The 27,061-nt window shown below is 48.1% G+C and overlaps 1 protein-coding gene across 2 annotated transcripts; it reads right to left on the minus strand.

Annotated features, from left to right (window-relative positions):
• Positions 1-2,913: 2,913 nt before the first annotated feature.
• Positions 2,914-23,318, minus strand: FDXR (ferredoxin reductase). Of its 2 annotated transcripts, XM_026654598.2 has the most exons (12): positions 23,250-23,318; positions 18,530-18,627; positions 16,609-16,704; positions 14,868-14,990; positions 13,227-13,340; positions 12,488-12,589; positions 10,350-10,457; positions 9,914-9,998; positions 8,412-8,611; positions 7,766-7,937; positions 6,651-6,824; positions 2,914-4,300 (listed from the first exon to the last, which is right to left on the minus strand). In XM_026654598.2, exons 1-12 carry the CDS (start codon positions 23,302-23,304, stop codon positions 4,170-4,172), a joined length of 1,458 nt encoding a protein of 485 aa, XP_026510383.1. In that variant the 5' UTR covers positions 23,305-23,318; the 3' UTR covers positions 2,914-4,169. The 2 variants fall into 2 exon arrangements, with proteins under 2 accessions (XP_026510383.1, XP_026510385.1); XM_026654600.2 differs by lacking the exon at positions 23,250-23,318 and having other exon boundaries at positions 16,572-16,704; positions 18,530-18,611.
• Between the last annotated feature and the right edge of the window lie 3,743 nt (positions 23,319-27,061).

A 27,061-nucleotide genomic window follows, 5' to 3' on the forward strand; every position in this document is an offset into this window, starting at 1 on the left:
GTTCCACACGGCACCAACCCACAAAGGGAACACTGCTACAGAGCTCCACCCTGTTTAGAGCAGAGGGAGGACATGGGTGAGTCTTACATTCATTCCTCCATCGACAGCGAGTGAGAAACACCTCTAGCTTGTCTCCTATCCTTCCACATACACATTGCAGAAAATTGGCTTGGAGCCATCATTCCGCTATGAATGCAGAGCCCTATCTGCCTGACCCCACCCTCCTGTATTACTGATACTTATTTGAATAGCTAAAATAAAAATAATCTCATTTAGCGCTTTTCATCCAATCTCAAAACACTTCACAATCTTAATGTATTTATCCTCAACACCCATGTGAGGCAGGGCAGTGCTGTTATCCCCATTGTACAGATGGGGAACTGAGGCACAGAGACACCAAGTGACTTGCCCAAGGGCACACAAGAAGTCTGTGGCACAGTAGTGATATGAACACGGGTCTCCCACCTCCTAGGCCAGTGCCCTAACCACTGAACCATCCTTCCCCTTCACACGTGATTGACTCAGGTACCCAGCTGTAAGTGGAGGATGGACAGGACAGAGATATCTGGGGAGAGCTAAGGTTGGTTGTGGATCCTTACCCTCAAATGTCCAGGCTTTCAAAGGTTTATGATCCCAGTGGTCTAATAATGGTATTTTTAAATTGATTAATACTCCCTACTTTAATGGTATCTTGAAGGGATTTTTAAAACCTGGGAATTAACTGAGTCTGAGATGGCTACTGTTGCGTGGGAGGTGGAAAGGGGAGGAGTAAGAAACCAGGCCACTGTACCTCACTGCAGGTGAGCTCCCTTTGAAGTGCAGCACTGAACTCTGAACAGCTGAAAGCACCAAGAAAGCAGGGGACGAAAGCCGAAGCAGACAGGGCATCATTTCAGACAGAGGGCTGGTCCACACTGGGGCGGGGGATCGATATAGGAAACGCAACTTCAGCTACGAGAATAGCGTAGCTGAAGTCGACGTTTCCTATATCGAACTAAATTTACCTACTTCGGGTCCACGCGGCGCAGGCAGGCTCCCCCGTCGACAGCGCTTCCTCCTCTCGGCGAGCAGGAGTTCCGCAGTCGACGGGGGAGCGCTTCTGGGATTGATCTATCGCGTCCAGATGAGACGCGATAAATCGATCCCAGAAGATCGATCTCTACCCGCCGAATTGGGCGGGTAGTGTGGACCAGCCCAGAGGGAGGCAGCCACCCCACACACAGGAAAATCTTTTAATCATCTCTCCCAGGCTGGCCACCTAATTCCGCAGGAGAGGTGAGTCTCACGGCAGACATAAAGTAGAGACAAAGAAGGCTAATGAGCCACTTGCTCTTTCAGGCCAGGCATCACCATTCATCAAACGTAGGTTGTCACTCAGCCCTAGGAAGGCTCTACTGCACTTCTTAGGAGTTACGGTACTGGCATCACAGCGCCACCTAATGGACAGACTGTAATTGGGAAATGAAGTTTACCAGAGACATTTAATTGCCCTGGTCCCTGAAGACAGAGATGAAAGAGCGGAGTGAAGACAAGGGGAAAGGAAGCCAGCTCTCCATCCTGAGATGAATTAATTCGGTCAGGGACAGATGACATGCAGCCAGCTATGGAACGGGCAGTTCAAAGGAACAGCGAACATGAGAGGAATTGACATAATCTTCAATAAAAGTCCTTCATCTGCCTGAGATATTAAAACCTAGATCTTGACCTCTTGTGCATCCTTAATGGTCCTATGGCACTTCCCGGAGGGCATTAGCCCCAGGCCTGGGCCAAATTCCTATCTAAGTAACAGCATTCATTCCCCCTCAGTTATTTGTCCCTTCCTAAAAACCGGCATGGAGCCCTGCTTGTACAGAACTGACTACTGCAACCCATCCTACAGGCAAGTGTGTGCTCCCCGTACCATGTACAGAGCCAGCACAGTGCTCTGGGATTAACATTCAAGGTGAACTCTGTTGACATGAACAAAAAGCATTTACCACCGCCCACTACAGACAAGCAAGGTCTGGCCCATCACATCATGTCGCGGGCAAATACATCACTCACAATGCATTTCAATTGTTTCCTCTATTGTTATGTCCCTGTATGCCCAGCACCAAAGCAGGACAGAGAGCAATTTCATTACCTTGTAGTCAACAGCCTCGCCAAAAAAAAAGCTTAATCACCTTTCCAAATCCAGAATCCACGTAATCTCCAGCTCAGAGTTTAACATTAGAAATGCATCATCCTTACGACATAACAGGAGTCACGTCGCACAAACAGCTGTTCAACAAGCTTTATTGCTAATTTGCATAGATGTTTCCAGCAGTCATCACATTTCCTGAGTTTCTTAATGAGTTTGCAAATGAGATTTAAAAAGAGATGAGGCCCAGATCTGTCTTGTCTAGAATTGGGCTAAATGCTGAGCATGGAAATACAATCTGGAACCTCCCAGCAGACAGGTGTCCACATTGCAACAAAACAGCACCATAACTGATACATTTTAGCAGAGACACCAAGGGTTGCATGAGGACAGAGATTTAACTCCCCTAACACCCAGAGGCCTGGTCTACAATAGACACATTTACAAGGGGGATCTGCAGATGTTGTCATAAAAAAACGGATCTGAACAGTTTACATGTGACATAAATGCAGTCTCAGGCTAGGTCTACACTACCCGCCTGAATCGGCGGGTAGAAATCGACCTCTCGGGGACCGATTTATCGCGTCCCGTCGGGACGCGACAATCGATCCCCGAATCGACGCTCTTACTCCACCAGTGAAGGTGGGAGTAAGCGCCGTCGACAGGAAGCCGCAGAGGTCGATTTTGCCACCGTCCCTACAGTGGGATAAGTCGTCTGCGATACGTCGAATTCAGCTACGCTATTCGCGTAGCTGAATTTGCGTATCTTAAATCGACCCCCCCCCCCCCCCGTAGTGAAGACGTAGCCTCAGCCATTCAGGTAGCCCTACAGGTCAAGGAGAAAGCACATTAACAGAGCAGCAAGGAAGTCTGCATGATGCTATACTTCTTCTGTAGCTAAACAGAGGATATTAGGGGCTCTCGGTCTAGCAGTAAAACCTGGAATCATTTAAAACATGATAGATTTGGTCAAAGAGGAAAAGGGGACTGTTTAATAATCTTCAAAACATACAGACTACATAAAAAAGCAGAAAGGCCAAGAGGTTGGTGCTAGTCACAATCAGGGCAGGCTGCACCTCTGAAATACTAATGCACAGATGATTCTGGATATTCTGGGACAAATCAATTATATATTTACTAATTTCCCCTCCCCCGGCTAAAAAAATAAAATAACCCGGGCCCGGTCTAGGTTTCCATTATTAAGTGCTGTTGAGCAGATGAGGACTCTCCAGGACTTATTGACACAGACTGCCTAGTAAAGTTTGCAGACAGACAGAAAGCAACACTCACTCAGCGGATGAGAAGCACGACCCTGCATTTGCACAGCTCTTAGGCTATCTGCAGGCCTAGGCTGGCCAGCCAGCCCTAAGATTAATGCAGACAGAGATTAAGAGGTTGGACTCAAACTGTAGCTCCAACTTCACCTTCCTCTTCCTGAAAGGGCTTATTTATAGGTGATTTAAAGAGAGAAAATAACTTGCTCGGACTCTGACCCAGGTTACAAGGAAATAAAGCCATTTGGCTTCAGGCTTTTGGTGTGAATGGAAAGGTGACAGTCACTCATTTTCTCTCACTGGCTTTAAAGGTGCAGTAAAATTTCTTTGTAATGATCAGAGAGCAGCGAGCCAGGGCCTCTCACTCTAAGCGGCACCCGGTCCAACTAAGCGGTTAACACCCAAGTGACTCAATCTACAGGGAGCTCCCAGATGACTGCAGTGACCCCCTATAGGGCTGACCCAAGGAGGGAAGGTGGCTGGAGACAAGACTGCAGGCTGTAAAGACCTGGAGTCAGTCAATAGCACATGGCCTTGTGTAAACTCATGTTGGCTTTGAGAAGCCAGAGTCAGTTCCAGCTCACTACCGGACAGCTCCACAGGCCTCTGGAGCCACCCACCTTCTCCCATGCATCCAAGAACAGCAATCAGTTCTGACTGTGCCAATCCTCCATGGCAGGCATGGCCAGCAGCGAATGGAACTTGCTGAGGCGATGCAGGGGATACATTGTGGATCTGTCACTTTCTCAGACCCAGAGGGCTGTGCATCGGCATCTTCAGTGATTGATCAACTGCAGCATCTCCTGAGGATCCACTATCTTCTCCCGAGGTTTGCCAGCCAGCTTGCCTCTTGCCACTTCAGCAGCATCTATCTTCTCCCAGTCTGAGAAGGTAACTGGATGGACCCCTGGTGTTATAACAAAAGAGAAAGGACAGGTCCAGCTATCCCAAATGAACAAGAATGAAACATGCAAGCAAACAGAAGAACCAGAACCTTGCAAACACAGGCACCTTCAAAACTCAGCAGCACGAAGGCAGTTAAAAGACAGGTTCCAGAGATCCAGTCAAATCTGACTAGTCAGACACTTGCAAGCCATAACAATACTCAGCGCAGCACTCGTGTAGGGGAAACGGCCTTGGTTCACTTAAAACGTCTTGAACTGTTGGAGGGAAGCACACTTGAACCGAAAGCCTTTAAATACAGCAGCAGTAAATGACCCTCTGGGGTGTTTTAATCTGTCCCCAAATGTGCCTGGAAGGATTGCTATGAAAGCCATTCAATAGCAACAGCTGCGCTGTTTATGCAGCTGACAATGACATGTTACCCAAGGGCTGTGCTGCTTTTAAATGGCCCTTGGCTAGCAACCGTGCGCTGCCCTGCAACGACTTTCAAACCTTATTACATTTAAATTAAGAGAATTGCAGTCCCCCACCTGTGGGGTTTTTGGTTTTTTTAGTAATAAAATGCGGGGTTGGATACACATTGTGTTACGCACTCTGCTCCCATAAATACCCTGTGGAAATCACTGACAAGATAGAGGCTAAGAGTTTAGTATGATTCAAACAGAGATTAATCATTTGTATGAAGAATAAAAACTGTTTATAGTTACATTAGACGGGATACAAAAATTAAAGGATAGAAATCCTCATACTTCAGGGCGTAAGTCAACAATAAATCAAAGTGTTAGGAAGAAAATTTTCCTCCAGATAGGCAGTTATGGAATAGCCTACTAGGGGGTTACTTGCACAATTTGGTGTTTGTTACTGCAAGATACAGGGTACTGGAGTAAGATGACTGGCCTGAACTGGCGTGATCATTCCTATGAGCCTAAGTGCAACAGGGCTCAAGGAGAGATCTGTCATAGGAAAGACTCTGAGAACAGGCCGAGGGTAGAAATTTCTCTCTAAATCGCTGACTTGAATATGGTTTAGATTAGTAGAAAGCGGGAGCTATATTTGAGGACTATTGGGTATCATCTATGAAATGGATTTGTATTCACACCAAGGAATCTAGCAGCACAACCAGCACCTTCTCTGGTCGCCTCAGCAGCGAAACCAAGGGTTTAGCAGCCCATGGAACGAACTCCTCTCGCATTCTTGGAGGTGGTTCCTCTGGATTAGGAGTGAAGCATTATGGAAGTGCAGCATTGGTGGGGAGCTCATGCTGTCCTTGAACCGACCAGTGGGTAACAGAATCTCAGACCCAGGACTGTCACCTTTCTCCGCAATATATTCACTGTAACCACTCAAAAGCTTCATATACAAGGTTCCTCGTTTTGTTAACAATAAGCAGAGGTGCTCAAAATAGCACTGCTTAGGTGCGCTGCAAGCACCCAGCTAGGTCTCTCCATATTCTGCGCCATTAGGCAGTCCACCTTATTATTGCTTCAGTGAGTGCTGTAAATTGTAATTAAAATGCATCATATAATTTTCATACTATTTTTTTAATTTAAAAGACTGTTCCCAGCAAAAAGTGAAAAGGATAAAAGAGACTCGAGAAATGCTTCATATGTCTAATCAGCAAGTGACGTCTAACCCAGACTTTACAAAAACGAATGCTAAGTGGGAGTGGGTGGAATTTAAACATGGGTACAGGGCTGGCTCCAGGCACCAGCCGACCAAGCACGTGCTTGGGGCGGCACCTTGGGGCAGGGCGGCGCTCGATTTTTTATTTTATTTTTTATTTGTTTGGATTCGGTGGCGTGGCGCTTGGAGAAGGGGCGGGGGCTTCGGGTTGCGTGGTGCTGGGGGGGCGGGGATTTCGTCGGCGCTCGCGCGCGGGGGGGGGGGGGGTACGGCAGGGCGGCGCTCTTTTTTCCCTGGGGCGGCAAAAAAGTTAGAGCCGGCCCTGCATGGGTAGTGTCCATACAAATGAAAAGCACCCGGAATAGAGAGCACGCTGTGCAAGCTTTGTCCACTCAGCCTTGCCCATGCAATTAAATCCTGACTCTCAGCACTGTGATCTTATTATTACTGCACGCGTTCCGTGCAGAGACTGACAGTCAGACCAGCGTGTGTGGCATTTGTTCTCTCCCACCGCCCCTCAGGAGACAAGGAGAAGAGAAACATCCACTACAGACTGAGACAAGATCAAACCCTTTTCCTTAGTCAAATTAGAGCCCATGCTCCAGATTTCAGGAGACCGTTCATGAACCCACTGTCTCAGCCTAGAACTTTTGCGTGAGTTTGCTGGAAGGAGGCTCACACATTGCTACCGATGCTCACACACAAGGACTCATGTATGCACGTTCACTGACCTCGACTGTGCAGGATGCTCCTCACAGACTTGAAGCCTTCCTTGGAGCTTGAAAGGTTCAGCACCCCCGTCTGGAGATCTTCTAGCACAGACTGGGCTGTGTCAAAGCTATCGTTCATGGTGGTGATAATCACCCCTGTGGGTCCCCTCTTCACCCAGCCGCTGCAGTACAGACCTGTAACAGCATGTTACACAAAGTCTGACATGCTCCGACGCAATCCCCAGTACACATGTAGGGATAGGGTCCAGCCAACTCCCCAACACAGTTGTCTCTTCAGCTTGAAGGGACTCAAGAGTTAGATATAGATCTATATTTCCTTATCCACCGTAGTTTTACACCCACACCCTCTCAGATGTAGCTGGCCACTGTTAACAACAGCTGACACCAAGATACGTCACACTCGGATCACTACCAAGATCATTGTAGCATCTGCTCAGTGGGGTATATTCAGGTAGTATCTACCCTCCCCGTAGCAGAGAGTGCATTGTCTCAACCTTGCTGTCCTCCCCACTGTAGAGCTGCTATGGGAGTTTCTAGTGACTCAAGAATGTTACCCCTAAGAAGCCATTGCCGGCTGCCATCTCTCTTTAATAAACTAATAACAATTACAGCATGCTTTTGGGTCATTTGTGTATCTGAGCTATTAATGTTACAAGATGCGGGACAGGTCTTTAAAACTGTAACCTTTTGGTTTTTTGGTAAGGACACAAAATGGCCCAAGTCCTACAATACTTGACACGTCAATAGCAATTTCTGTCAGAGGATGTTAAAGTGCTTTCCAGATGCTGGTGACTTATGCCTCACAACGCTCCTTTAAAGCAGGCATTACACCACTTTTATGGATGGGGAAACCGAGGCACAGATAACTGAACTGCCCAAGGAGGGGTCACACAGGAAGCCTGTGAGCTAGACAGGGATGGAACCCAGTTCCCAGACCTGTTCTTTACACAAGCCCATACCCTCCCATTCACTCCTAGCCACACAAACCTCCTGGCCACTGACCCTTCCACCTTCCTATAGGCATGTTCCCCCGCCGCTCACACACACACACTCATAAGCTCTGTTACCCAAACACTGCACATGAGGAAACCTCAACCCTGAGTGTTCATACTAACCTGGTTCCCCCTGAACCCTGCCCAGGCTGTTGGGGATGATCCCCAGTTTGGGGTCAAATGGTATAGCCGAGTCAAGTGGGAGGCTCCGGTAGCCAATGCTGCTGAGGATCAGCCCACATTCAAGCTCCTCCACTTCTCCAGTGGGGACAGCTCTGGCAGACTCGCCTGAACCCTACAAAACCCCGGGAGGGAGAGGGAAGAAAGAAAAGAGTTAAAGAGCCTGTAATGCAAATGCAATCGAGAGTTTTCTCTCCCAGGAGAAACAGCAACATCTCCCTTCTACCTCCTGGATTCACTGGCAATCCCGTTACTGAATATTTAGTAGGCTGGGTTATTGGCGCGTTCTCCAATTGCAACTATCAATACCAATGGACAGAAAGTTCCCTTTGTATCAGAAACAGCTCCTGGGGGAGACCTTAGGCTGACTTCCCAAGAATCTGCCATTCCAGCTGCTCAGACAGCAGGCAGTTCTGCTGGTTCTAATTAGACCAGGAGTATCAAGCTGTCTTTAGATTAACGTAGAAGGGTTCCCCAGAGATTTCCAGATCCAAATGGATGCAACAGACTTTTACTCATCTCCCAGCAACACAGACAGCCAAGCATGGGGAAGGCAAATCCTTAGAAAGAGAGAACTTTGAGTCCATACCTCCAGCCTGGTGACGGCTATTCGGATGCCTCTTGCTTGCTTCCCGTCAGCAGCGGACAGTACCTCCAGCGGGCTGCGCCGGAATTTCAAGCCCCACTCTTTGGTTGCTGATGCCCAACGACCGGCCTCTTTCTCACCAGGTTTCTCCAGGGCCGATTTGACCATCAGCTCGGTCAGACGCTTCCTGGGTCTGGGAACATCTAAATTTAAAAGGACCAAGGCAGGAACCTAAGGAACCCTGAACAAAGGTCTGTCAGTCTCTAAAGAGGGACCATGCAAGGAGGAGAGTCTGGACCAACGTACAGTTAATGCTCAGCATTTGCAAGCCTCTAAAACAGGGGTCGGCAACCTTTGGCACGTGGCTCGCCAGAGTAAGCATCCTGGCGGGCTGGGCCGGTTTGTTTACCTGCCGCATCCGCAGGTTCGGCCGATCACGGCTCCCACTGGCCGCAGTTCGCCGCTCCAGGCCAATGGGGGTAGCGGGAAGCGGCGCGGGCCAAGGGATGTGCTGGCCGCCGCTTCCCGCCGCCCCCATTGGCCTGGGACGGCGAACCGCGGCCAGTGGGAGCCACGATCGGCCAAACCTGCAGACGCGCCAGGTAAACAAACCGGCCTGGCCCGCCAGGGTGCTTACCCTGGCGAGCTGCGTGCCAGAGGTTGCCGACCCCGGCTCTAAACCATGAATAAGGCAGATAGCTGGTGCCAGGCACAGCAGCACAATTGGGACTTTGGAACAGCTTTGCCAAAAGCCACAGCCTCTGAATTCAACAGTTTGAGAAGAAAGTCCAAGGGCACCTTAGAACCCAACTCTCCTTCCAGTTTAGCTCGGAACATGGGCTTTCAGACCTGGATTCTCCTTCACTGAAAGTCACACACTGACCCTGCCCTTCACGATCCATCTCCCCATCACTCCCCAACAGCCCATGTGATGCTGTTACAAGCCTGAGCAGACAAACTACGCTGGAACGTGCGGCAGGTAAGAGCTGAAGGTCCATTTCCTCTAGACACAGGTGGTGTTGCAGCTCTCCTGCTACTAGCCATCCTTGAATACTCGCCACCAGGGCAACCGTGCTGCTGTTTCAGCCCGTTGACCTTCTGGTCACTGTGGCTCAGCCAGGTGGAACTCATGTGCTAGTCAATCAGGGCATTGCAAGGCTTTTTCTGAAGCCTTATGGTCTAGCAAGCAAGTGAGGACAAAGGGGAAGAAGAAATTATCTCTCTCATTACAACCCAATAGACCATAACAACTGCTTCCAATCAGGTGACAACACAGAGCAAGGCAGGAATCAGAGACTGGTTTCCAAGATGCGAGGGCGATGAGGGGAGGGTAAAGTTGCCCACTGATTTTGTTTTAGTTTAGCAACCAGATTGGAAAGCAGGGCAAGGCCTCCTGGCCTCGTCCTTCATCTCCAAGAGCTCCCCCGGATAGAACCCATGGGTATTTACCCCACCATGGAAATCTCACCATCGAACCAGCGTTGTGCTGGGCAGACTTTCCTCACCTTTAATAACATCGCCAAGGCCTGTAAAGTCAGCAGGGGCCAGGAGAGGTCTGGTATCGGGCAGGTTTATCATCTCCCGCAACTCCTGGGAACGTCAGACAGGAAGACGTGATGCCTCACTGTGCCGTGTGTGGCTAAGGCAGAGAAGCCATAAGAACAGCACAGATCCAAAAGAGAAGCCATTCCCACCATACCGGCGGCACAGGCTAGCAACTCCTGCTTTACAGGCGGGAGGCCGAGTTCAGCATGTGGGCACAGTAACCAGGATGCCGGCATTCACGTGCCTTCTTGTAGACCCTGGAAGCCACAATTAGTGGATTCAACAGCTCATGTTGAATTAACTAGACCCACAGAAGAGGGGCTTAGGGTTAGATTTACAGTCACAGTGAATCCTGTTACATTACAGTATCCTTAAGCTCAAACGAATAAGTTTTACCTTTATGGTGAAAGCTACCTGGAGGGGCCCCCTCCTCCCAACAAGCCACACTCGCTTGACCTTACTGCAGGCTATGGCTGCCAAGGAGCCTTCAGTGATATCAGTCTTCTGCAAGACAAAGATGTGACCATGAAGGAGGGTGGTGGGAGAGATAGGAAGGCACAGCGCGGGAAGTTGAAAACAGCGGGGCATCTGCTTGCCCAGGCAAAGCCACCTCCCTTTGCATGAGGTGGTTTTCACAGCTAACGCCTTAACACAGCACTCACTGAAAATACTGTCTGCAGTCGTTACACTGTTAACAAGGTAACACCTTACTGAGCAGGCTCAAAGGGAAATCTCCCTTCTTTAAAAGCCTTTTAAGAGGATGCTAAAAAAATTAAACAACACACACACAACCCCAAACCAGTTAGCCATATAAAGCTTGGGGCCAACAGCGCGAGGAACCTCACCTTTCTAATCTTCTCTGCTGTAGGGATTCACACAGGGGCATTTCGTGACTTGCCCCTTTACTCTTCCCTACAATGGAGGAAACTCCCCTATTGACTTAGACTGTGATGGGATCTATACCAGCATCACTGAAAAACGTGGCTTAGGGTTGTAGAATAAAACGCTCAGCAAAGCCTCCTTACAACAGAAAAGAAATGAGAAGGGCCGTGCTACTCAGGAGGGCAGACTAATTAGAGATTCCACTTGACGGTACCTCGAAGGGTTCCAAATCTGATTTGCTCCGTTCAGAAGTCAAAACATGTTGTTTTCCCTAACCCTCAGCATCACAAGCTAGACAATGTGAAAAGCTCAGCAGGGCTCTTTTCTGCCTCTTCCTTCCCCCTTCAGGTAAAGCTTCTGCAAACAGAACTCGCTGACAGTTTTACTGATGATGCCCAAGGTGCAACAAACTTCCAGACTCACTCACTTGTAGCGGGATTAGCTCCACAGAGATAAAAGCGGGGAAGAACCTACATTCAGCACAAAAAAGGAGCAAATCTGACTAAGGCACAGCGTCGGCTTTGGGAACGTTGCACTTCATAGACAAGTGCCATGTCCCCCTTGTGCCGGGGCTGAGTACCGCCTCTGGTCCCAAAGACCACATCATTTGAAGCACAGCTCTCACTTCCCAATCAGTGTAACTATGTAAGGCCTCTAAACATTGGCAACGTCCCAAGCTTTTTTAAATTTAGCCATTAATGTTGGAGGTAGTAGTTGAGTTTCAATCAGCCTCTTTTCAGTTCCGGAGGGACAGAAAGCTCTGGGAGGCCCTTGCTGCTAACATCTGGGGCAGCAGCTGTGCGCAGCAGCTGCTGCCAACAAGCTTCCAGCTATCGAACTGGGAGCATGGTAGGAAAAGATCTAAGAGGCTGGATAGCAGGCACATCGGGTGCTGCCGAGGCTGTTGCTACCACTAAGACCCTGGGAAGCAGAGATGCGTGGGGAAGAGGCGCACCCTTTCCAAAAGAGAAACCCAGGCTAAACTTCTGACCTCCCAGCAGCTCCAGCAGGGGGCAGGCTGCAGTTCCCTCTTTGTCGCTTACAAGGAGAAAGGGCCAGAACCTCATTCATTGCCTTTAAAAAACTGAGTTTGAGGTTGTGTGGGGACAAAATAAAGTGATGAACTCCACACCATGAAGGGCCCTGAGTGCTACAGACGAGGCCAGCTGGTTCTGGGAGAATCCCAGCCCTATTTCTGCATTCTCTAGCTCTCGGGTATGTAAGGAGAACGTTTCTCACTGGGGAAAGCTCTAGAGCATTGTAGACTGGATTGGAACATGGTGCTTTCCTCGCCTTTTTTTTAAAGCACCAAATATGCTTTTTCCACCAGCCCAGCTGCTGGTGCCATCAGCCAGACCCTAATGCTGAATCTGTGACTCCCCCGATCACTCCCATAGCAACGCTTGGGTATTACAAACCTAGGACTATGACTCCCTTGCAGGGAAGAGCAGGAGGGGAAGCAGGCTATGAGGGAGAAAGGCTCTGCTTGAAAACAAGACCCACAGATGAGTCTACATGTGGTTGTTTTAATCAGCTATTTTGTCTGGGTTTCCCCCTTACATCAAACCCTAATGAATTTGAAGTAGAATTCTGGCCCTTCATACAAACTCTGCACCTTGCAGTCTGTGTTTTACAGGCCTCCCTCAACTCACCCTGAGTATATCGAGTGGAGACAGCAGAACTCGGGCAACATCCAGAGCTACATTCCCCTGCCCCAGGACCACGGCGGTCTCGCTGCTTAGGTCGGGCTTCAGCTGTATGGAGAGAGAGATCCCACTGAATAGTACATTCAACAGGCGGTCAAATCCTGGCATCTTCACCACACTTAAGGCTGGTTCTCTCCATCCCCTCCTTGTTACAAAGGCAGAAGTTTTCTTCGGCCTCCCGTTTCACTCTAGCTGCCATTCTAACCCAGATAAAAGGGCCCAGGTATGCCGAAAAGTCACTCCCTCAGATGCAGTTGCCTAGCGTGGCTTAGTCAGAATGGCTAGTTTACAACACATTCAGTTATTTCCCCAGCCTGCATCTCTTTCAGCGCATCCTGGGCCCCCACTCCTGTAGGTCTTCTGGATTCCCATCTCTCTCACAGGGAATCTCTGTGAGTGTCTACTATTTTGACAAGCCAGTTTAATCTCCCCAGCCCTAAAAGTGTCCCTTTCGGGCTTCCTTATGTCCTCTCCAAGAAGTGCTGCCAATCTACAGAGCTGGCTAATCCTCTCTTACTGACGTGAAAATTATTCACATTTTTAACATCGGAGAAGGATTTAATTTTGCGTCTGCTAATCTTTTTCAATTGCAAGCCTTTCAGGCAGGCACTAATCTGGAGTTGGAGGACTGCATACAGATGCACGGAGAGCGCAAAGGCTTAGAGAGGAAAAAACAAACCCTTACATCTCTGTTCTCAGGCAGTCCATTGTACCAGCCCACAAACGCTCTTGCTGAATAAACCCCCGAGAGGTTCTCCCCTGGGATTCCAAGGATCCGGTTATCCTCAGCACCATAGCTCTGCAGAGACAGAAGCAACATTCCCATAGTCATACACATGCCACTAGATGCGGGGATAAATATCACACACCATGCAAATCTCCAGCTCCACAAACACAACACAGAGGAGCCATTGCATCCCTTGGATACTGTACTGCTGCCAATCACCATAATATCCGGGCACCTCCTGGGATAGTAGATCAGCACAGCAAAGACCCTAGTGAGTTTTGTGGAATTATCGGCTCTTCTCGGCTTGCAGGACGCCCTGCTCATCACACTAGTCTAGCCAGGCTGGACTACGTCAGACACAGAGGTGCGGCGAGAGAGAGCGGGGCTTTCAAGCTGCTTTTTTAGGGCAAGGGCAATGTGAACCTGAAGAAATGGTAACTGCATCTCCTCCTCTGGGACCCGCCTCTTGCTCCCCAAATAGCCATAAAGCCTGTCGCTTTTTAGACTAGCAGCTATTTTCTCCAGCATCTTGGCAGCAAGGAGAACTATGGTGGACTATGCCACAGACACATGCGCTCCCCAGGGCACCGGACTCAGAACGATAGTTCCAGTCAGGAGGGGAGTTTCTTTCCATTCTGCAATGGAAAACAAGGAACAGACATTTCCCTGCTACTAGCTCAGCCATTTCTCTACAGGACAGGACGGGATACAGTCCACCACAGAGGTGAACTGTCCCCAGATCAGCAACACGCTATGGGATGTACACATCAGGCTGAATGACTACAGGAAATATTCACCAGCACAGCTACTCACAGATTCAAACACCCTGTTTTCTAGCCGAAATAGAGCGAATTTCATCCCCCACCACCTCAGACCTGACACTGTTCACTTCACGCTCAGGAGAAAGGGCAGTTCACTGGTTAAGACACTCATCTGTGACCAGCGAGATGGGGATTCAGTTCCCTGCTCTACCTCAGCCCTGGTCTACACTAGGGTGGGGATCGATCTAAGTTATGCAACTTCAGCTACGTGAATAACATAGCTGAAGTCGACGTACTTAGATCGACTTACTGTGGTGTCTTCACCACGGTGAGTTGATTGCTGCTGCTGCTCCCCCATCGACTCTGCCTGCGCCTCTCGCAGTGGTAGAGTACAGGAGTCAACGGGACAGCGCTCGGGGGTCGATTTATCATGTCTAGACTAGACGCGATAAATCGATCCCCACTGGATCGATCGCTGCCCGCTGATCCTGCGGGTAGTGAAGACATACCCTCAGACTTCCTGTGTGACTTGGGCAAGTCACTTAGCCTCTCTGTGCCTTGGTTTCCCACCAGCCCTGCCCTACAGGGGTGTTGTAAAGATAAATCATTAAAAAATTGTGAGGAGCTAAGACACTACAATGATGGAGAACATATAAAAACCTAAGAGAGACAGATTCCCGATCCCTTAAAAACCAAACTTGACAGGAAGGGCTAAACAGTGGGGGAATCCAACAGACTCAATACCCCAAAACTCGGAAGGAAGGAGTGAAGAGTGCTGGATCTGATCGCGACACCACCCCAGTCCTTTCCCCACTAGACACACAGACCATTAACCCACCAGAACCACCGCGTGATAAGCCTGCTGCAACTCCTTCACCGTCACGTCCTTCCCGATAGTGACGTTCCCATAATAGGAACAGCGATCGGAATGCGCCGTCTGAGTAAACGTGTTGATTACGTTCTGTTGGGTCAAAAGAAGTTTTAAAGGGTTTAAATTTAACAGCCACACAGCACGTCCTGCACAGCCAGAGAGGAGACAGGGGCATGGTCTGGGGATGTATAGGTCCACAACGCCCCCATGTGGCCTTGGAGCTACAGGTCAGTGTCTCCCTCTCTAATTCATGCTGGCTGTTCCGGGACGCATAGCTCTTATCTGACAAAGGCTTGAATATTTCATTTAAAAATAAACAGTTATCCACGGCTTGGCACCACACCAGTCAGATCTGTCGAAAGGAAGCGACAAATGGCAAAAAATAGTAACAAAAAAAAGATCCATTCACTGCTAGTGCGAGTTTGCCCATTTGAAAAAACACTTGGCTGGAAGTTTTGCTAACTTGAATTTTGCCCCTTGAACAGCCCTCACCAACATCAAGAGGAACAACTCAAAGTTCCAGCCGTTCTTATGTTCAGTGCTACTGAACAATCCCAGCACTGACCTTCTGCCGCAGATATCCTTGCCTGACACTCCCAGCTTTTAATATAAAAGCTCTTTCTTGAAATCAGACTGTGCAGCAATTCATTCTTATATGCACCTCCAGGGCTGTCCCTAGCTATTTTGGTGCCCTATGCAGCCCCCCCTCCCCCCACGGTGGGGGCTGTGTGGGGCCTTGCCCCAGGCTTCTACGGTGGGGGGGACTGGCCCCAGGCCTCTGCATGGGGAGGCTGGCCACTTCCTGTGGGAAGTGGAGTGACCCGGCCCCAGCCTGCTCTAATCCCCTGGCTCCCAGGCTTGGGGGGGCAGGGGGAACCGCCCCCCAGCACTCGCCAGCAGCACCGCTGGGAGCCAGGGGAGCGGAGCAGGCTGGGGCCAGGTCGCTCTACTTACCGGTGAGGGCAGGCCCGACCGCTTCTGGAGTCCTCAGGGGAGTGGGAGTGGAGCTGGAGTGGAGCAGGGGTGGGAAGGGCAGGGCAGAGCAGGGGTGGGGGCTTTGGGGAAAGAGGTGGAGGGGCGGAAAGAGATGGGGCTGGGGCGGAGGCTCTGGGGAAGAGGCGGAGCAGGGGCTGGAGCAGCACACAGCTGCGTAGGGCACCAAATTTCCTGGTGCCCTATGCAGCTGCATACTTTGAGTATGGGTAAGGACGGCCCTGTGCACCTCCCCCCATTTCCAAACTTTTCCCCTCACTTTAGTCGCCAACGCCTCTGCTTCCCAGTAGCCTTGTCTATTTGGCAAACGTCACTTCTGTCCTTGGAATGCCTGACCACACCTGGCCTGGCAACAGAAAACAGGCCCCATGACAGAGAGAGAATCCCCTACAAACAAGAATTGCACCCCAACACTGGCACTTCTTATACCTCTCTTGAGAGGACCTACGACTTGTCTCAGCTCACAATGGTGTAAGTGTATCACCACACCCCGTTCACAACTCTTGGACAAAGCTACCGACACAGACTCTCCATTTCCACCACCCCTCGACCTAGGGTGACCAGACGGCAAGTGTGAAAAATCGGGACAGGGGATGGGGGGGTAATAGGAGCCTAAATAAGAAAAAGACCCCAAAATCGGGACTGTCCCTATAAAATCGGGACATCTGGTCACCCTACCTTGACCCTGTGAGGCGAGGGGAAAGCCAGTACTAACTTTGACTTCAGGGTGGTCTGGTGCCACTCCAAAACGAACAAGGCCGAAGGGAACTGGCAGCTTCTCATAAATATCCACCCGGGCCAGTCTGTGGTGCTAGAGAAGAAGAGCAAATTCACAGTTATAATATAAGCAATCAAGCGAGAACAAAAGCACACAAGCTAAGTGACTAACAACAGGGGCCCAACATCAACCTTCTGCTGCGGAAACTGGCTGCACATCAAGAGACACTGATCTTCTTGAATCTACAGGCACAGCAAACAATTCAGGAGAGCGCTTTGGCATATGAGAAAAAACAAGGAGAGACGTGCTGGGAGTCTGTAGGTCAGTGGCACCCAGCTAAACTCCCTGAACACTGGGATCATCATCATGCAGGGACGAAAGGCAAGATATGGCCTATCCTCTGTGTCCCCTACAGTCTTTATCAAGGGTCTTTTTACTTCTGAATGCACAGATCACAAAACATCTGGTAAATCCAGCTGGGGCAAGAACATACACATCAGCGCAGCTGTATTTTAGTTTAATTTTGGTTGTAAGGTGTTGCATTCAGATAGCAAGGAGGAGCATACAATGGTGACAAAAACAGGCTGATTGTATAAGAATAGCTGCCACAATAACACTCACCTTTTCTAGACAATCACCTAAATAAAAGTAAATTGAAGTGCACAGAGTGCTGGCATAGAATAAAGGAAATTAGACCGGCCGGTCTATTCCCATCCTTGTTGAATGTTTAAAAAATTAGTATGTGGGCACCAGATATACTAGAAATGTGCAATATTTTGTATTTCAGGCTTGTAAGCAAAACTCTCCTGTGTTCTTCTAAACCACATTCTCAGGTTGGGATACTGTGGATTTTGCCAGCCTGCCCCAATAGAAAGAGGAAAGGAATTATTTAAAGAAACTTAACAAGAGGATCTACCTTCTGACCTGAAGATTCATTAACTCGCACCAATAGGAACACCATATTGAGCTAGAGACTGTGGCTGGTTTGTTTTTTGTGCAATAACTATTTTATCTTAGGACATGCCCACTAGGTCATATGAGATGCTGCAACACATTGCCTGCAGAGATCCATGTCTGACCAGCCCATCATGGAGAGTTTGGCACTGGGGATTTAAGCAATTGCTGCAGACGTATATTGGGTGAAAGATGCCCCAGATTTAACCCCTTTTGCCCCCACAACAGCAGTTAACAATGCCGGCCGAGATCCTAAAATCTTACTGTCGATTATACCCATTTTAGGTTTGTAGCTGGTATGTATTTTAGTCGGATTTATTGCTTTAAGTACTTCGTTAGCAGCTAGTATTTTGAGACAGCGTCTCTCTCTCTCTCATGCTATTTGTGGAGATTAAGTAGCCCTGAAATTTGTCCTTGAAGTTCATTAATGGCTAACATGCAGAGTATTATACCCCAAGCATGCTCAAGGGTACTTCAGAGACAGCAAAAAGCAAGTGACCTCACTCGATTAAGCAACTATGGATGTTACTTATCACTAGCAGCACTCTCTGCAGGTTTTGTAATCTATTCTCATCCCCAGACCAATAACTGATCGACTAAGGTTCTGACATTTACTGTTACGTGACATTTGTTTGTTCATTTGTTTGGCTTAGTCAATATGGAGAAGGACCTAAAGCAATTCTCCCTGGTGTCCATATATTTATAGATGAATGTTACCAGCATTTTGTGGGTTACAAATTTTAAAAGCCCAGTAGACACAGATTTGTGGTGTATCTTACTACAGAAGCTTAGTTTTGCCCTAATTTATAGTGACAGCCTTATAGGCTTTATAGGCTTGATGGAGACAGCCCAACACAGCGCAGGCACCAGAGAATCATCCCCTGAATTATGGGATGTCTACGGCCCATATGCCAGCAAGCAAGAGGCTGAATATCTCCTCTTATGTTGAACGGAAGCCAGTTACCTTCAGGAGGTGCTGGGCGGTGTAAAACCCAGCAGGTCCACTCCCCACAACACATATCTGAGGAGCGAGAGCAGCTGTGGAAAGCAGCCTGCTGAAACCTGAGCAAAGAGCACAAAAGCAGAGTCAATGAGCAGAGAAAATACCACCCTTGACACAAATGCCTTTATCCTGCTAGGATTTCCCATGCACGCTGGCTGGACCTCAGAACGGGGAGGGGTGCTAAAGGCTTCTAAGAGCTAGTCCTTCTGCATTAAGCAAATACAGGACTTAGAACCAATTAAAACGGAAGGATAGAAGTTACCCTTAGAAACACGTATACCATGGAAAGAAAAGCCACCAACAGGAAAACATCAGGGATGTGCCCAGGGTAACAGACCTCCCCTTTCAAAGGGACTCTTTACTGAAAGGGGGCATAGGACGACTCCCCTTGTGATGATTTCATCTTTTAAGTCCCTTTCAGCACTCCATTCTGCACAGCGGACTGGTTACTATGGCTTCCCCTTCCACCTCTGACTTTGTTATCACGTGGGGGCTAGAAGGAAACTATCCTGCTGCCCGCCACTTGAGATTTTCCTCCTGAGTGACAAGCCCAACAAAAGATCTCGCTGTCACGGCAATCTAGCGCTTCGCGGTCCCCACACCGCCGGCTATTCAGAGAACAGGTCATCGATAAACTTTAATGTGATCCGATTAAACAGCAACCGGAAGGGCTGGAGACAATAGTGATTTCAGTCATAGTCCAACACAGCCTTGGCAGTCAGCTGAGAAGTTTTATTCCACTAAGTACAAAGACATTCAAAGCAAAAATGCATCGGGGTCAAATGCCGGGGACTACAACTCCCTGCCAAACCCTGATATTTTTCTTCAGTGCCCTTGATATTTATATCTATTTTAGGAAGCAGTTACCCAGCTCCACTCACACTGTACCTGTAGAGTCAACTGGACTCTTTTAGAAATGGAGTGTGTCTGGGGAAGGTAGTTAGCACAGAGGAGTAGGCGTCAAGAGTCCTGGATTCCATTCCAGACTCCGACACTGGCTTGCCTTGGGACTTTGCCTCTTGATGCCACTGTTCGCCCACCTGTAAATCAGGGCGGGAAATTCCTGTCTACCTCACAAGGAAACTGGGACTTCATTAATTAATACTTTAATTAAAGCACTTTGATGACTTCAGAGGAATGGCATGACAGAAGTGCAAGATAGGAACAGAATTTTCTTCTCAAAAAGGAGGAGGGTATATGCTTGCAGGGGTGGGTAATTTTTCGTGAATCTACGCCTGGTGAATGGCGGCAGCCAGATGTCCTTGGAGACTGAAATCCTCTCTCTACAAAACAGCTACGGCACATGCAATGGCAATGCAAGTGTCCTCCCCATTCCACCCTGACCTAGAAGGACAGAAAATAGTTCAGTTTCCATGGTCCATTCAAACTTCGGCTTCTCTGCTGAGACTGCAGACCAGGGCCACAATTTAGTATTGTCCATATCTCAAAAACCACCATCATGGCTATTTGTTCATTGAGTACTGGACTAAACCAGCTCATTCTGCCAAGGCCTTTCAGCAGTAATCAGATGGCAACAATTTAGTCACTATCGACCTGAGCTTAAACCAGCAATGGGTCTCTGTATCCTACTAACAAACAACCCACCAAGGCACACACTCCTATGTCCAAATGTACATGTATTTAACAAGAAAGGGGGCTCTCACTCTCCAAATGCTAACGGATATGGTGGAGTCTTTCAAACAGGCATCACTACAGAGTACTTTTACTTCTAGTCACCCCAGATGTTACTAACATCAGGAAATTGCTGGTTTATTTACAACACTATTTTTTATTGGACAGGGTTACGTTAAAGAAAGTGATCTTTTGCACTCAAGTTACAGGACAGGTATAAAAGGAAGAGTTGATCATAGCTTTGAAAGTCATAGTTAAATCTACTGTAGTTTATGGCTAACTTCTAGTATTTATATTTTTCATTGCATAAAAGTCCCTCAAAACCTCCCTCTTTTACCCCTCTCTGGATCTTTTCCATCTCTGCTCTCTTTTTCGTAAACTGAGGTAATAAACTGGACCGCACAGGATGTATTGTTTGATACAATATCATTTTTTAAATATGTCTCCTTCCTTCAACAGAACACTGAGCGTCTTAGTATTATTATTTTTAATTAGACCGATACTCAACACAGGACAGATATCTGCATTGAGCTCTGTCTCCCTTTACTTCCAAATCTTCTTCTGGAAAAAGTCTTGCATGTTCAGAGCCTAGCAGCAGATGAGAAGTTTAAGGTAGTTTTAGCAATATGCATTGCTGTATATCAGTGGTTCCCAAACTGGGGTTCGAGAACCCCTGGGGGTTCACGAAATGTTACAGGGGGTTCGCAGAAAAAAATTCTCTAATGGCGGACAGAGCTGTCCATAGGGACCCCAGGCAACATGGGGCCAGCAGCCCGGAGCCCCTGGACTTCCAAGAGCTAAGAGGATCAAAGCAAGCGTATCTATCACACTGAGGAGATTTAAACTTCAAGACTCCTTATAAGAAATGGAAAGGGAGGTGGATATTTTTTGCTGTTTTTAAAATTAAATAGGCAGCTAGTATTGTTTTTAAAATTATTATGAGGAACAAGTTTAAGCTTTGTTGTAACGTGTGTTGTTTGTCTGGACTGCTCAAGACCTGAATGCTTGTGTAGGAGGAACTCTTTGAGTTGGCTTCTTAAATACCTTCATGCTGTTTCACATCTGATACTCTTTGATGAAACATAGGAGCCTTGTCTTATAACAGGCTTCTTCAAAGTGATACAAGCTACGAAAGTGAGATCTTGGAAGAGTGTTGCCATTTTCATAATGTAATACAAATACTGTAATGATAAATAAGAACATAAGAATGGCCTTATTGGGTCAGACCAAGGGTCCATCTAGCCTAGTATCCTGTCTTCCGACAGTGGCCAATGCCAGGTGCCCCAGAGGGAATGAACAGAACAGGTAATCATCAAGTGATCCATCCCCTTTCGCTCATTCCCAGCTTCTGGCAACGGAGGCCAGGGACACTTAATAATAATTAGTGTGTAATAAGCATGTAATAAAAACAAATTTTATATTTCCAAGATCACTGCTTTTATACTCAGGTAAACGAGAAAATCCCTGTAAATATTCATTTTTAGGAGGGGTTCACGAGACTTGACATTTTAGTGAAAGGGGTTCAAAGGTTGTTCAAGTTTGGGAACCACTGCTGTATATGTATCCAGTTGAACTTTATCTGCCCTTACATTGCTCACTCCCCCGCATTGTGTCCAAATCCATCTCACAAGCCTGCAGTGGTTTTGGTTGCTTTGTTTTTAATCAGCTAAAACAATTTAATGTCATCAGCAGTCTTGCTAACCACTCCTACATCACCGAGGACCACGTTTCCAGGAGGGATTGTGGCTACTTAACTTGAGACACGTGGGGCCTGACTATGGCCAAGCACCCACAACTCCAGCTGAAATCAACAGTTGCTGCAAGTGTTCAGCTCTTCCAAAAAAACAGGCCCAAAGGGGCCTCAAGGGGGGGCTCTGCTTTATTAACTCTTTCCGAGAGCAAACAACTTCAAGGGCACCACTTTTTTTGGCCATTTCAGGGTAGCCCTATTCTGTCCTTCCCTTGGACTATCACTTCCCTGAGTGAAGGCTCAGGCAACCCTTGGAATCAGCTCAAGTACCTTTCATGAACACAGGCTTCACCTTAGTTACTTCCCAGGCTTCACAACCAGCTGATGTTCTTAAGGGCCTGGACATCAAAGTGTCAGGTGGTTCTCTCCCCTCTTCTTTCCCATTTCCATCTCATTGTCACATTGCTCCTTGCATTCCCTCAGCTACATAATCCCCATTCCCCTGCACCCCTAAATTTCCAAGTCACTGACTCCATAGCTCAGCTCCTACCCCAACAATCCCCTTCCCCCCCCATTTTTTACTCCCCCAGGCTCCCCAGTCCCTCTCTAGCCAGGCTCCCCAGTCCCTCTCTAGCCAGGCTCCCATCTCCCCACACCCCCCCCCAGGTCCCTCTATAGCCAGGCTCCCCAGTCCTTCTATAGCAGTGGTTCTGAACCACAGTTTCACATACCCTTGGGGGTACACAGAGGTCTTCCAAGGGTTACATCAACTCATCTAGTTATTTGCCTAGTTTTACACCAGGCTACAGAAAAAGCACTAACAAAGTCAGTACAACAAAATTTCATACGGACACTGACTTGTTTATATTGCTCTATAGACTGTACACTGAAATGTAAGTACAATATTTATATTCCAATTGATTTATTTATAATTATATGGCAAAAATGAGAAAGTCAGCAGTTTTTCAATAATAGTGCAGTGACACTTTTGTATTTTTATGTCTGATTTTGTAACAAGTTGTTTTTAAGAGAGGTGAAACTTGGGGTAACCAAGGCAAATCAGACTCCTGAAAGGGGTACTGTAGTTTGGAAAGGGTGAGAGCCACTGCTCTATAGCCAGGTTCCCATGCCCTCCTCCGCTCCCTCTATAGTCAGCTCCCATACCGCACCCCAGCTCCCCTATAGCCAGGCCAGGCTCCTATGCCCTCCCAGCCCAGTCCCCCTATAGCCTGGGGCCCATACCCCCCCCTTTCCCCTATAGCCTGGGGCCCATACCCACGTACCCCCCAGTCTCCCTATAGCCAGGCTCCCATGCGCCCGCTCTCCAGCCCCAGCCCGGCGAGCGGACGGCCCCCTTACCCGCGAGGCGCCGGAGGGGAGACCGCCACTTCCAGCAGACGCAGCTCGAACCCATGCTAAGGGAGCGCGCCAGGAGCACCCCACCTCCTGGGGACGAGACGCTCTGCCTCTGCTGCCACCCCTCCGGACCGGCCGACCCGCGGCCGGGCAGCAAAGCGACTCCGCCCAGCGTCCGCGTTAGCCAATCAAATGGCGGAAAGCCCCTTTGATTAGCATAGGTCCGCCCCCACGCACTCACGAACCAATTACATGGCAACTGTTTAATTAGCATAACCACGCCCACCCGGAACACCGCCTCTTAGAGAGGAAGAGCCCTTTCCCAGGCCTGTGTATTCCGTCTCTATGGTTTATCCTCCAGTGCATATAACCAGGCAGTGTCTGCCGATCTCTCCCGGCTAGGAAGAACCATAGAGAGGGGGCAGTGGGGAGGGCTGGTTTGTTTGGTGGTGGAGTGGGAGCCACAGGGGACTGGTCCCAAACACACTTATTCCAGTGCAAGTTTCACCTCCCCTCCCACACATGGGGGAGAATCACCCTGATTGTCCCCACACAGCTAGGCACACAAATTCCCTAAATCCCCAGCCTGGGCATTGTTACTAGGGCATGGGGCTGGGAATCAGGAGACTGAGGTTCTGTCTCTGCCACTGACTTCCTGTTTGACCTTGGGAAAGCCTCCTAACATTTCAAGTGGCTAAAGCAGGATGCAGCACCACCGGGGTCTGACCTGTCCAACCCCCTCTATGAGTGGCACTGCAAGCTCATACTTGTGCCAGATCATAATGCCTCTAGGTTTAGGGGCCCTTTCATGTCCCCTCCCCTGGCAGCTGTCAATGTGGGAAATTTTTCCTTCAACTGGGACAGGGGGTCTGGAGGGGTCAAAGCGGGACAGACCCACAAATCCTGAGACCATTGGGAGGCATGCTTCTGACCTGATTTTAGCCCCGATCCTGCTCCTGTTGAAATCAATTGCAATGTCCCATTGACTTCTGTGTGTTACCAGCATCAATGGGAATGGTGCATGTTCCATAACTGACAATCTGTGTTCCTCTGTTTCCTAGTGAGTACAATGGGGATAACAATATATCTTGGGCCCCCAGGGATTAATTCATTATTATTATAAAAGGCTTTGAGGTCCTTAGCTTGACAGTGCTATAGGAATGCAGAATCCTGTGATTATTATTACAAAGTTGGCATGCTGATGGTACCACAGGGTTTAGGCCATCAGTGTAGAACATAAAGTTTTTTCTTCAATAAGGAATATGACTTGTTAGTTGTGATTATATCTTTCCTAGGGACTATAGTAAGGGTAGATATTTTCATCTTCAAAGCAATATACAGTGATTAATCAAGTATCAGGGGGTAGATGTGTTAGTCTGTATCTAAAAGAACAACAAGGAGTCTGGTGGCACCTTAAAGACTAACAGATTTATTTGGGCATAAGCTTTCGTGGGTAAAAACCTCACTTCTTCAGATGCATAGAGTGAAAGTTACAGATGCAGGCATTATATACTGACACGTGGGGAGAAGGGAGTTACTTCGCAAGTGGAGAACCAGTGTTGACAGGGCCAATTCAATCAGGGTGGATGTAGTCCATTCCCAATAATAGATGAGGAGGTGTCAATTCCAGGAGAGGAAAAGCTGCTTCTGTAATGAGCCAGCCACTCCCAGTCCCTAGTCAAGCCCAGATTAATGGTGTTAAATTTGCAAATGAATTTTAGTTCTGCTGTTTCTCTTTGAAGTCTGTTTCATAAGTTTTTTTGTTCAATAATAGTGACTTTTAAATCTGTAATAGAATGACCAGGGAGATTGAAGTGTTCACTTACTGGCTTTTGTATGTTACCATTCCTGATGTCCAATTTGTGTCCATTTATTCTTTTGCGGAGGGACTGTCCGGTTTGGCCAATGTACATGGCAGAGGGGCATTGCTGGCACATGATGGCATATATAACATTAGTAGATGTGCAGGTGAATGAGCCCTTGATGGTGTGGCTGATGTGGTTGGGTCCTCTGATGGTGTGGCCAGAATAGATATGGGGACAGAGTAGGCAACGAGGTTTGCTACAGGGACTGGTTCCTGGGTTGGTGTTTCTGTGGTGTGGTGTGTAGTTGCTGGTGAGTATTTGCTTCAGGTTGGGAGGTTGTCTGTAAGCGAGGACTGGCCTGCCTCCCAAGGTCTGTGAGAGTGAGGGATCATTTTCCAGGATAGGTTGTAGATCGATTAATCAGTCCTTACAATTATTTAAGGCCCTGATTTTGATCCCGCTTCTATTGAAGTGAATGGCAAAACTCTATTGGCCTTTAGGATTTATTATTAGATTTCTTTACAAAACAAAAAAGAGGTGTTGATCCCAGGATCTAAGTGCTCCTGCCAAATTTACAGGGGGGGAAATATATCATCTGCACATCCTCAGACCACTCTCCTTCACGTCTGATTTCTCTCAATGGCTCACCACCACAGCTACCCATATAAACAAATGGGCCTTGCACCAAGCTTTGAAGGTCAGCCCTCTAAGAGAACCCTATACTGCCAGCCCCCTTTCTTTTAAACTGAGGGAGAGCCAACTCGAGTATCCCCACTGATTGCATCTGTGGTAGTTCAGCACAAGGAGGGAGGCAGTCTCTTAAGTAACAAGGTCTGAACCCATTTAGGGTTTTACAGATCAAAACCAGCACCTTAATTCAATCCAGAAACCAGCAGTAAGCCAGGGCAGTTCATGGAGCACCAGTGACATGTGCTGCCACCAAGAAGCAAAGCTTAAAGGGCGTCAGCATTCTGCATTACCTTAAATTTTCAGTTTGGTCTAAATTGTTACCCTACACAGAGCATATTGTAATAATCCTACTTTGAGGTGACAAAGGCCTGGATCCATTGTAGCAATCTCCTGCTGAGTTACAGATGGTAAAAAACACTCCTGGTCACCACTGCCGTATGACCATCTATCAGCTGCTGAGGGTCTAATGCCACCCCCAGATTCCAAACACAGCTAATGAATGGTGGGAACACATCTTCAATCAAAGGGGGAGAAATCAGCCTTGCCATGTCACTTAGCCTACCAGCATCACCTCAGTATTATCCGGATTGAGCTTCAGCCAGCTAGCTCTCATAAAGTTGCCCAAATCTCCTTCCGGTGACAGCTGGTGATATTTGAGTTCTCTTTATCTACAGAAAGACAAGTCAGTCCTTTGTGAGGCTACTTTTAATAGAAAAAAAGCCTTGAGGCCCAGAATATAGTCCCTTAAAGGTCTGATAGATAAGAACTCCCTCCCACCCAGAGATAGACAAACCAAGGCCAGCCAATTTATCTGGCTGGGGCATGGGAATATGGAGGTTTCTGTCCTTTATTACCCTCTGGGATGCATTTGCATTAAACAGTGTCTTTACATTATCTACATCACCACAAACCAGACAACTCCTACTGTCATTTAAACAAAACTTCCACATAAAATGTTTTAAAAAGGGATGTGATTTTGAGAGTCACCGCTGCTACTCAGCAACATCCACGTTCAAGCCCTCGCTGCTGTTTGTGACAGTACACCTTTGTCCCGGTCACTGCTGTCTCTGAAACAGTGCTGAGCGGCGTTACTCCCTGGCTATGCTTGCAGGTAAGCTCTGTTCAGCACCTGTCCAGCTACACCTGCTGCTCACACCCCTTCCCAGTAACAGGGAATTTTTGTGGATTCTGAGACAGGAGTTGTATGCAGTCAGTGTCATTGTAGCGATGTCAGTTCCAGGATGTTAGAAAGACAAGGTGGGTGAGGTAATAGCATTTATTGGACTAGTTTCTGTTGGTGAGAGAGACAAGCTTCTGAGG

The sequence above is a fragment of the Terrapene carolina genome, unplaced genomic scaffold (assembly GCF_002925995.2).
Source record: "Terrapene carolina triunguis isolate 2854851 unplaced genomic scaffold, T_m_triunguis-2.0 Scaffold192, whole genome shotgun sequence".
NCBI classification, from domain to species: Eukaryota; Metazoa; Chordata; order Testudines; family Emydidae; genus Terrapene; species Terrapene triunguis.

Coding starts and splice junctions, on each gene's coding strand:
- FDXR (XM_026654598.2), bottom strand. CDS start 23,304: ATGGGTTCGAGCTGCGTCTGCTGGAAGTGGCGGTCTCCCCTCCGGCGC. Junction 9,999..10,349: donor AGGTAGCTTTCACCATAAAG/GTAAAACTTATT, acceptor TGACGTTCCCAG/GAGTTGCGGGAGATGATAAA. Junction 8,612..9,913: donor CCTTGGCGATGTTATTAAAG/GTGAGGAAAGTC, acceptor TTTTAAATTTAG/ATGTTCCCAGACCCAGGAAG.